We start from the raw sequence: 12,392 nt of genomic DNA, 5'->3' as shown, positions 1-12,392 counted from the left end.
TTTGACGAACAATGATTGTGCTAAAATATTTGAAATAGCTCCCAATATCTAGCTTTAAGTAGTGGACCCCAGAGGGCGGGCTATCTTTTCTGAGAGTATGGGTCTTGTTGTAAGTCTGTTCTTCACAATACAATGGAAGAAAGTTTTATCTACTTTTAAGAAAAAGCTAGATAGATTCTTACAAAACAAGAGGGGGTAAAATTATCAAGTGTAGGTGGATTATTTGGATCTATTGTATTGAGCATGATCTCATTGAATGGTAGAGTAGGCTTAAGAGCTTCGCTCAGTAAGACGACCTGTTCTGCTCCTAGGTTGTCATCATCGTTACGTGCTGTGTTGTATAACATTGGCAATCATAGTGTTATCCATGACCATGATTGTTCTTGGCAGATGTTTTCTACAGAAGTGGTTTGCCATTGTTTTCTTCTGGGCAGTATCTTTACAAGACGGATGACCCCAGCCATTATCAGTAACCTTCAGAGATTGCATGGCATCAGCAGTCGCATAACCAAAATTTGTGATATGCGCCAACTGCTCGTACGACCATCTCCCATCTGCTTCCATGGTTTCATGTGACCCTGATGGGGCTAAAAAGGTAATGCACCTTGCCCAAAGGTGACCTGCAGGCTAGCGAAGCAAAGGAACACTTTACACACCCTTTGATAGAGGCGTATCCACCCCAGCACCTAGTTTATATGTTTGTAAATCCCCCATTAGTCATTTCCTCAATTGTTTCAATTTTGTTACCTGTTCTCAGGTGATGACAGACGTTGAAGACAAGAATGAGTGGAAAGAGTGCATAGATATTAGTGGGGTCCGTCTTCCCACTGGGTATTTCTTTGGTGCGTCTGCAGCTACCGGAGATCTGTCAGGTAGGAGCAACTTTTGGCTTTATTACCTTATTGTAGTGTATATTGTACATTCAATACTAGTACTCCTGCCTCTGAGATGATAGGCTATGGACAAGTCCTTTTCCTCAGCTCAGGGCAGAATTGAAGGAATGCTGCGTGATAGGAAGTACATTGTCATTAAAGAATGCCTTTTTGTGCTTTTGGATAAACAATACTACTCGGTTCTCTGAAAGGGAGTAACGGAGTTGTCACTGGCATCATGAACAATATAACCTGATGTCAACTGGGCAAGTCATGTTGCCATCTGGAGTTATTGTCTGAAAATTACCCTCCATGTATTCTGAAGCCTTTAGAGATTATGTAAATCACTTCCTTACCTATATTTCACACATTACTTTTCAGTTATTCCCAATCTGATGACAAGCTTGAGATGCAAAGGTACTGGTACTTGAAATAGTTTTGGATTGAAGTATTCCATTTCTTTCAGACAACCATGATATTATCTCCATGAAACTCTACCAGCTGACTGTGGAACACTCACCTGAAGAAGAAAACATAGACTGGACAAAAATTGAGCCCAGCGTCAGCCTTCTTAAATCTCCTAAAGGTTTGCCAAGTTCTTAATTTTATTTTTCTGAAGGAAGGATGATAGAGATCTATGTAGAGTGGTGAATAAAAAAACTTTATTGGATTACTGACCCCTTGGCTCCCAGACCACATTCCCATGCCTGCATATCCTTCTCTGGCATTAAATAAAAACTATAATGAATTTTGATTTACATTGCACAGTGAAAGAAAATGAGAACTGCAAATTCTCAAAGCAGTGACAAATGATTGGAAAAATTATTCAAATCTATTTAAAGCAACAAATAAACGTTTTTTAATTACAATAGAAACAATTTTCATTAACAATTTTAGAGCATACATTAGTTGACCCAGTATTAAGTTCATTGCTTTTTCACCTTTCAATGAGATGGATGTGCTTGGTGTAATGATATCAGCTTCTCAACATCAGGCTGAATGCCACTCAAGGACTCTCAGATCCCCACATTGAGTAATTTACAGTCTGTTTTGTTGGTTTGAAAGAAGTGGATGACTGCACTGAAAGCGCACTCCACTAAATATGATTGATGTTGGAAAGGCAATAAAAACCATCTTGACCTTTTTCCACAGTGCAAGATAGTGTTCAGAAATTTCTATCTACAACCAAAAGCCTTTATATGATTTTTTTTTTAACCTCGACTTCAGCTCAAAGTTATTTTGTAGCAAGATCAGTTCTTCCTCCATTCTTTCTGTTAATTCCTCATTACAAATGTTCAGGAAAGGATTTATTTCCTAATCTGTAATTTGGATTGAAAGGAGATCCTGAAATCCCTCTGACATGTTAGTATGCAGCTCGCCCAGGTGGGCACAATATACATCATCTTGTATTCTTTGTCTTCCTCCTGCTCTGAAATTGGAAAAGGTCATGACGGCCATTGTTACACTTAAATAGGGCTAACTTGGACAGAAATGTGGAGACGATTGATTTGAATCATGCTTTCATTTTTTATGAGGCAAACATAACAAAGAAGCAAAGATTCATTGACTGGTAAAGTTGACTCATCCAACTGCAGAGCAAATTTTGTTCTCCTCTGCATGTCACACAATGTGTCTTCCATATTCTTGACATTTCATCGATTTGTTTTTGAGCAGAGTTGTCACTAAGCAGAATTGCTTGTTTGCTCTGGTGACTCATACAAAACCATATTCAAAATCACCTTTACTGTTGGCAGAATCAGTTCTTCTCCAATTGTATGGAGCTTTCCAGATTTATCAATGAGTAGAATCAGTTCTTCTCCAATTGTATGGAGCTTCCCAGATTTATCAATGAGTGTGAAGCACACAAACCATCACTGTTTTATTGTGAAGTGCTGGTAAACATGTTTTCAAGTATTTCCCATTTCTTAAAATTTTCACGAAGTGATTGAAAATAAGCTAAGTTCTTTATCAGAGTTTCTGGAGAAGGAAGGATTCAAAGGGGGGAAAGGGGCCACAGTGGTTGACAAAGGAAGTCAGAGATTGCATAGCATTAAAAAAAAGGAAGTATGACAGAGCTAAGGTGAGTGGGAGGACAGATGATTGGGAAGTTTTTAAGGAACAACAGAACTTAACTAAAAAGGCAATACGGGGAGAAAAAATGAGGTAAGAACGCAAGCTAGCCAGGAATATAAAGGAGGATAGCAAAAGCTTTTTTAGGTATGTGAAGAGAAAGAAGATAGTTAAGAACAATGTTGGGCCCTTGAAGAATGAATTGGGTGAAATTGTTATGGGAAACAGAGAAATGGCAGAAGAATTTAATAAGTACTTTAGATCTGTCCACTAAGGAAGACACAAGCAATCTCCCAGATGTATGGATGGGCCAAGGACATAGGGTAACAGAGGAAATGAAACAGATTGACATTAGGAAGGAAACGGTGATGAGTAGACTGATGGGACTGAAGGCTGACAAATCCCCAGGTCCAGATGGTCTGCATCCTAGGGTACTAAAGGAGGTGGCCCTGGAAATTGCGGATGCTTTGGTAATCATTTTCCAATGTTCCTTAGATTCAGGATCAGTTCCTGAGGATTGGAGAATGGCTAATGTTATCCCACTTTTTAAGAAAGGAGGGAGGGAGAAAACAGAGAACCATCGACCTGTCAGCCTGACATCGGTGGTGGGGAAGATGCTAGAGTCCATTATTAAAGATGAAATAGTGGCATATCTAGATAGCAGTGATAGGATTGGGCTGAGCCAGCGTGGATTTACCAAGGGTAAATTATGCTTGACTAATCTGTGTTGGAGTTTTTCGAGGATGTAACCAGGAAGCTAGATGGGGGAGATCCAGTGGATGTAGTGTACCTCGATTTTCAGAAGGCATTTGATAAGGTCCCACATAGGAGATTGGTGGGTAAAATCAAAGCTGATGGCATTGGGGGGAAGACATTGACATGGATAGAAAACTGGTTGGCAGATAGAAAGCAAAGGGTAGCGGTGAATGGGTGTTTCTCGGAATGGCAGGTGGTGACTAGTGGGGGGCCACAGGGCTCGGTATTGGGACCACAGCTGTTTACGATTTACGTTGTCGGGGTTTCTCGTGCCCCACAAACGACCAGGAGACGCAGAAAATTCTTCAAAAAGGGTTCAACTTTAATTTGCAAATCAAAGCTGAGAGTGTCATTGAGCTAGTCACTGATTGCCCACCGATCCTTGTACATAGCATTTTTTATAGCAATCTCCTGGTTTAGTTGCATTAGCATATCCAATCCATCTACAGTTGCGTATCACAAGTACATCCGCCACTATTGTTTCTACCCATTGACTTAATCATGTTCTAATCTACATCTCTTAGCTACCTCTCAATAACACACCATTATAATCTACATCTCTTAGCTAGCCTCTCATTAACACCCCATTATCTTCTACATTCTTAAGATTTCATTCTTCTACTAAATTGGATACATGCATAGCAAATAGCAAGCTCAAAGCTGACTACATAGTTCTGGTTACACAGCAAACAATGCAACTTTTATACTCCAATATATCCCCCCCTTTGAGACCCGTAGGGTCTCACACAGAGAAAGAAGACTAAGAGTCCGCGCACTAAAGCCCCAATAAACTCAAGCACTTATTCCCAAATCTCGGGTTAAACTATAATTTTCTGCGCCAAGACCTCAAAGTATTCTCTCCCTGTTACCCTGGGCCGCTGAGCCAAAAACCTGTCCCTTTGTACCTGAGACGGGAAAAAAACTCAGAAGCCCTCCCACACTGTTGTTTTGCTCTTGTTCATCCTGCAGGTGTTGTAGGCTGTAACGATACATTTTCGGTGTTTCTTTCTCCACTAAGCTTGCTTCAGTAATTGCCACGAGCATCGGAAATTGTTTTTTTTATTGATTTTTTTTAATGCATTTTCTACAACACTACAAATTTTAAAAAAACCCCAAACCAAAATAAAAAATTAATACAGTGCAAAAATAAACATACAATAATAATATAATACAAAAAAGATAATTGAGAAAGCACCCAAATTGAAGTCATGTAAAGTTAGTATCCTCCCCAAGCCCCACAACAAAAAAAACTCCAGACCAACCACAACACAATATAGAGAATATAAATCAGGACATTCAAACCCCCAAAACTGTAAATACACTTGAAAACAGAAGATAATAATGCCTACTACCAAAAAAAAGCTGAAAGTAAGGGACTGAAAAAAAACCTTAATTAAGAGGAATGTTATGAAAGTAATAAAAGGTCCCCAGACCTTATGAAACTTTATATCCTAATTAAGAATTGAATAATGAATTTTTTTAAGGTCTAAACAGGACATAATATCATTAAGCCATTGAGCATGCGTGGGCGGGGCAACATCTCTCCATCTAAGGAGGATTAGACGTCTAGCCAGGAGAGAAGCAAAAGATAATATTCGACACTTAGTCGAACTCAAACGTATATCTGTCTCATCCAAAAAACCAAACAGAGCAATTAAAGGGTTAGGTTCTAAGTGGTGATTCAGAATACAGGATAAAGTTATAAAAACATCTTTCCAAAATTTCTCTAAACTAGGACAAGACCAATACATATGAATAAGAGAGGCCTCGCCCCTTTTGCATTTATCACAAAGAGGACTAATATTAGGGTAAAATCGAGATAATTTAAATTTAGGCATATGGGCTCTATGAACAATCTTAAACTGTAAAAGGCAATGGCGAGCACAAAGAGAGGTTGAATTAACCGATTTGAGAATCAAGTCCCAAATCTCATCAGATAAAGAGATATTTAAATCATGCTCCCAAGCCATTCTAATTTTATCCACAGGGGCACGCCGTAAGAATGCTAATTTATCACGAATAAATGATATTAAACCTTTACCCAGTGGATTAATAGAAAGAAAGAAATCCATAACATTTTTCTCGGGCATTTCAGGGAAGTTAGGAATTAAAGGATTAATAAAGTGTCTAATTTGGAGATATCTAAAAAAATGGGCATTAGGCAGATTGAACTTAGCAAAGAGCTGTTGAAAAGATGCGAAGCGATTATCGATAAAAAGATCTTCAAAATGTCTAATGCCCTTCCTATACCGATCATAGAATGTTGAGTCATACATAGTAGGTAAAAAAAAGTGATTGTGTAAGATAGGACTAGAAAGGGAAAAACCATAAAAACCATAAAATTTCCTTAACTGAGCCCATATTCGCAAAGTGTGTCTGACAAGAGGATTAACAATTAGTCTAGACAAACTACTAGGGAGTGCAGAGCCAAGAAGTGCAGAAATAGATAAATCTTTAGTGGAATTCAACTCCTTTGCCACCCAATTAGGGCACTCGGGTTGGCTATGAAAGAAAGACCAAAAGGTAGTGCAACGTATGTTAGCTGCCCAATAATATAAACCAAAGTCAGGTAAGGCCATGCCACCCTCTTTTTTAGATTTTTGAAGATAAACTTTATTATTCTAGAACGCTTATCCTTCCACAGATATGACAAAATAATAGTCTAAGGAATCAAAAAAGGTTTTAGGAATAAAAATTGGGATAGATTGAAATAAATATAAAAATTTAGGGAGAACATACATTTTAACAACATTAATACGACCTACCAAGGACATAGATAGAGGTGACCATTGTGACAGACAGTTTTGTAGTATATAAAAGATTGGCAAAATTTTCACGAAAAAGATCTTTAAACTTCCTTGTAACTGTAATCCCAAGGTAAGTAAATTGATTATGAACTACTTTAAAAGGGAGGTCACGAAATGCCAATTCTTGTGCTTCTTTATTAATTGGGAAAAGTTCACTCTTATGTAAATTAAGTTTATAGCCAGAAAACTGGCTAAACTGATCAAGAAGTGAAAACATTGGAGGTAAGGATGTGGACGGATTTGAAAGAAAAAGTAATAAATCATCAGCATAAAGAGAAACTTTATGCTTAACACCCCCCCTCCAGATCAGTTCAGGACAGCTTCGGAATGCTATCGCCAGAGGTTCTAGAGCCAAATCAAAGACAAAGGGACTTAAAGGGCATCCTTGACGGGTGCCACGTTTGAGGTTAAATAACTGGGATTGCTGAAAATTAGTCAAAATAGAGGCGGTAGGACACAGATACAGCAATTTGATCCAAGAGATAAAACTTTGACCAAAGTCAAATTTTTCTAAAACTGCCAAGAGGTAATTCCACTCTATACGATCAAATGCTTTCTCCACATCAAGAGAAATAACGCATTCAGGAATCCCAGTTGAAGGTGAATATAAAATGTTAAATAAACGCCGAATGTTAAAAAAAGGAAGACGGTTTTTAATAAAACTAGTTTGATCATCAGAAATAATAGAGGGAATAACAGTTTCTAATCTATGAGCCAAAACTTTGGCCAAGATTTTAACATCAACATTAAGCAAAGAAATCGGCCTGTATGAGGAACACTCTGTTGGATCTTTACCCTTTTTTAATAAAAGAATAATAGATGCCTCATTAAAAGAGGGTGGCAATTTGCCATCATTAAACGAGTCAGATAGTACTGAGAGTAACTGAGGAGAAAGGAGTGAAGAGAATGATTTATAAAATTCTACGGTGAACCCATCAGGTCCAGGAGATTTTCCTGAAGACAATGCAGAAATTGCAAAAGATATTTCTTCTGATGATACAGGCTCATTAAGTTTTGCTTTAAAATCAGATAAAAGCAAAGGAATATTCAGATTATTTAATTAAAGATCAACAGAAATATTCTCATTCAGAGATTCAGAGGAATAAAGCCGAGAGTAAAGATTTTTAAATACGTCATTGATTTCTAAGTGATCCAATGTAAAATCCCCATTCTCCTTCCGGATCTTTGTAATATGTTGTTTAGCTTTAGAACGCCTCAGCTAATTAACTAGAAATTTACCAGATTTGTCACCATGAATATAAAAGCAACACTTACTTTCAAGAAGTTGGCGTTCAACAGGTTGAGTAGACAGAAGATTAAATTTAGTTTGAAGTTCTACACGCTTCTTGTATAATTCAGGATTCTTAGTTTGAGCATACAATTGATCTAATTCTTTAATCTGATTAATTAGGTCTAATCGATCTATACAGGACTTTCTATTAAGATTTGCTGTATAAGAGATTATTTGACCCCTCAAATATGCTTTCATGGCATCCCAGACAATCTGGGATGACATTTCAGATGATGTATTGGTGTTAAAATAAAAAAGTTATCTGATCCTTAATAAATTTTAGAAAATCATCATCCGATAATAAAGTCGAATTAAAACGCCAGTGTTTATTCCTCTGAGGGAGACCAGGAAAGTTTAAAGACAAAGTAATTGGGGCATGATCAGAAATCAGTATACTCTGATAATCACAAGAATAGACAAATGGAATAAGTTGATTATCAAGTAAAAAATAGTCAATTCTAGTAAAGGTATGGTGAACATGTGGAAAAAAAAGAATAATCTCTCTCAGTAGGATGAAGGAAACGCCATATATCTGAGATACCATAATTAGAAAGAAAAGAGTGAATAGCTAAAGCAGATTTAGTAGGTGATCTAGTAACAGAGGACGATCGATCCAAATTAGGATCTAACCAACAATTAAAGTTGCCACCCAGTATAAGAGAATATGAATTTAAATCTGGTAGTGAGGAGAAAAAATGTTCAAAAAAATTAACATAATCAAAATTGGGAGCATACAGGTTTGCTAGTACAACTTTAGTATATAATTTACCAGAAACGATATTAAAACGGCCATTTGTATCAGATATCTTATTATGGAGTTCAAAAGGAATATTTGAATTAATAAGGATGGAAACCCCCCCCCCCCCCCCAGCTTTGGCGGCAAAGGATGAATGAAAATGCTGACCCACCCACTTTGACAAAAGCCAAGAATTATCAAAACTACGAATATGAGTTTCTTGAAGGAAAGCAATGTCAGCTTTGAGTTGTTTAATATCAGAGAAGACCTTCGTTCTTTTAACAGGATGATTCAATCCCTTTACATTCCAGCTCACAAATTTAAGTGTATTAACCATTATCAATTGTTAGTGCATAGAAGGTAGCAGGCATATAAAAAATCAAACAGTACAATAACAGTCTGGGAGCAAAAATGTAAACTTAAATCAGTAGAATCAGGACAGAAACATGTCCTGAATAACAAGGGAAAACAAAAAAAACAGTGAGTAGTGTTGGAACTGGAGAACCCATCTAACCCTCGCAACCCAAAACTAGACGGCTACCCAAAAAAGCAGCTAGCTCTACAAAAAATATTAACCCAAAAATGACTTCCAGTTCCGTATCGTTAACAAAGGTTCCATATATATAATATAGCAAAATAATAGCCAATTTATGCACTAGAGAGCAAAATTACAAATAGGAACAACTTCATCAAAAAAGGTATAAAAGTTAATACCAAAAAAATCAGAAAAGAAAACTAACCTACCCGCGAGAAACTATGAAAGATTGAAAGAAAAAAATTTTTTTGCAAGGAGGGGGGAAAAGGGGGAAATTATAAATTTAAAGAGAGTACTTATCAGCCGTTTACAGAAAAAAAACAAATCTTATACTATAAATCAACCAACAGGGAGGCCTTCAATAAAAAACTCTGAGCCTCCAAAACAAATTAAGATCAATTGTAGTTCTCTATAGATAAAGTTCTACAGAAGTAAAATAAATTACACAGGTAAAATCTAAAAGTCCGCAGGGAAACATTAAACTTACCGGTAAATCATCTGTTTAGGAAAAATGCACCAAGTCCAGGGAGAGATTAACTAGAGCCCTTAGAATCTCAATAGTTAATGTCTGAATTATTCAAGTAAAGTCTGAGTTCGGAAGAAAGAACTTTACTTCAAAAGGTACTTATCAGCCGTTTTAGAAGGTCAGACCGATTCCGAAGAAGACAAGATGGCTGGAAGACTTCCAACAAACAACTCAGCCTCCTTCACTGATTTAAACCACTTATATTCTCCAGTAGTAAGCGTAATTCGAAGATCAGCTGGATTTCGAAGAGAAGGTCTGAATCCACGATCAAAAAGCACTTTCATTACACCTTTAAACTCAGCATGCATCTTCAGAACCTGGGGGGCATAATCTTCCACAAAATGAATGTTTGTGTTTTGAAAATCAAAAGTACCTCTGCGGCGTGCCTCCATAATCAAACGGTTTTTCACCTGGTATCGATGAAAGCATAAAATAATTGGCCGTGGACGGGAACCCAAAATTGCGCGAGGAACATAAATCCTGTGAGCCCTTTCTAGCTCAGGTGGAGTCGGAAGAAATTCTTTCCCGAAAATCTCACAGAGAAGAGAAAAATTCAACGGAAGAGCCCTTTTCGGTGGCCTCTGGCAAATCAAGAATTCGTAGATTGCAACGTCTGCTCCGATTTTCAAGATCCACCATTTTGGAAGTAAGTTTACTGTTCTTCTCCGCTAGGTTGGAGCAGAAAGTTTCCAGATGTTGAACACAGCGTTCTAAATCTTCAGAAGTTAGGTCGATGCGAGATAAATGTTCAGCATGGTCATCCACTCTGGCATTAATCTGATCCAATTTTGAATCCAGCTGGTTGATAGAAGTTCTAAATTCAGTTTTAATATCCATTAAAGTATCTTGTCGATGTTGTTCCAAAATAGCGAGAATCTCAGCCGACAGAGCCGTGGAAGTTTCTCTTTTCCCGATTTTAGTACCTTTTGTAGCCATTATGAGATAGATGTATTCGCAGGCAGGTAAAAGAGAACTAATAAAATAACAAACTAAGGTTTAAAAAGGGAGACATATAGTGCAAAGATAGGAAGTATAACGGAGCAAAAGTTTGGAGCGACTAAACAATCGCCATCTTACTGGAAGTCCCCGGAAATTGTTTGGTTGCAGCACGCACTACAAGAGACTTGAGACAAGGAAGAAAACAGCACAGCACAAACGCACAGCTCAACAATACAATACTGACAGTTATTGCCATTTTAGTCAGCCATGCTCCCCATCCTCCAAGTCTACTTTCTAACCAGTCAAATAACAGATGTCCGAACCCTGCATTCTGTTTAACTGCCTTTCTTAGACTTTTCAACTTATACATTGCCTTAGTAACCGATCCTTCTGGACTAGTGTTATTTGGTATAAAAGTACAGCACTTCTCTCCAAACATCACACAAACTCCTCCTTTTTCTGCCAACAGCCAGTCCAATGCTTTCAGGGTTCCATTAATTCTCCCTACCATGCCCTGCGACTAAGGGTGGTATACACATCCAAATCTTTGCTTTATCCTCAGCGCTTGTAGTACCAATTTGACCACTTTCTGGATAAAAGCTGAACCATTGTCTGAGCTAATTTCTGTAGGAATTCCAAACCTTGGGATCACTTCATTTGTCAGAAATTTTACCACTGTCTTTGCCCCTTGATCTCTTGAAGGTACCGCCTCCACCCATCTGCTAAATCGATCAGTTACTACCAGCATGTATCTCTTCCCTCTCACTGTCTTTATCATGTCTATGTAATCGATCACTAGATGTTTAAATGGCCCTTCAGGTACGGGAATGTGACCTATTGGGGTTGTGATTCCCTTCCGAACATTATTCTGTGCTCATACCTCGCACTGTGACAAGACAAAGTCCACTGAAGCCTGTCAATAAGGTGACCAAAAACCATCCTTCTTTATTTTCTTTATCACATCCCCCCTTGCACAATGGTCAATCCCATGCGCTTCTGAAATCAGAATCGTCAGTAGAGGGGTGGGCGCTACCAACAAACCGTCTTCCATGCTCCACAAGCCTTCTGGGTTCTGCTTGGCCCCCCTTCGTCTCCACATTGTCTGTTCTGCTAAAGTTGCCTTACCTTGTATTTCAATTAGGTCCTCTACCACAGGTTCTGGAGCTAGGCTTACCTGGGGGGCAATGACAGCTGATGTACATCCAGACGCTTTTCTGGCTGCCTCGTCCACAGCTTGATTTCCCTTTGTTATTACATCATTTCCCTTTTTATGTGCCTGGCATTTTACTATAGCCAATGCTTTAGGTTTCATTATGGCTTTTATTAAGTCTAGAATTTGCTGGCAATGTTGTATGGGATCTCCACTGCTTTTTTTAAAACCTCTCTGTTTCCACACTGCCCCGAACAAATGGCATACTCCATGAGCATATGCCGAACCAGTATAGATGTCTATTTTCTCGCCTTCCATTATTTCACACGCAGCTGTCAGGGCTTTGATTTCCGCTAGTTGGGCGGAACACGGTTGGGGACAGGACTCCATCCTAATAATCTTATAGTTCGACTGATCCTGCTGCACTACTGAGAACCCTGCATGATTTCCATCATAATCCCTATAACAAGAGCCATCTACGAACAGAACCTTTTTATCTGCATCCTCTAGTGGTTCTGACCGTAAATCTGCTCTCAATTTGGCAAATGCCATCGTCTTCCCTACACAATCATGAGGTTCTCCTTCATAGCCCAAAGGGACAAAATCCGCTATATTACTGGTAGTGCATCTCTGTATAGTTATGTCTGGAAATGTCAATAGCATCTGATACGCTGCTATCCTGGCTGGCGTCAGCACAAATTTCCCTCTTT

The 12,392-nt window shown here is 38.3% G+C and overlaps 1 protein-coding gene across 1 annotated transcript in view; it reads left to right on the top strand.

The window, feature by feature from the left end:
* lman2 (lectin, mannose-binding 2) overlaps positions 1-12,392 on the top strand; it is a 60,781-nt gene that overhangs the window by 36,893 nt on the left and 11,496 nt on the right. The window contains exons 6-7 of the mRNA XM_073067915.1: positions 758-872; positions 1,339-1,458. Coding sequence (XP_072924016.1) covers positions 758-872; positions 1,339-1,458 — 235 coding nt within the window. The remainder of the gene's footprint in view (positions 1-757; positions 873-1,338; positions 1,459-12,392) is intronic.

The sequence above is a fragment of the Hemitrygon akajei genome, chromosome 15 (genome assembly GCF_048418815.1).
Source record: "Hemitrygon akajei chromosome 15, sHemAka1.3, whole genome shotgun sequence".
NCBI classification, from domain to species: Eukaryota; Metazoa; Chordata; class Chondrichthyes; order Myliobatiformes; family Dasyatidae; genus Hemitrygon; species Hemitrygon akajei.
This window is presented reverse-complemented; position numbering and strand designations above follow the sequence as displayed.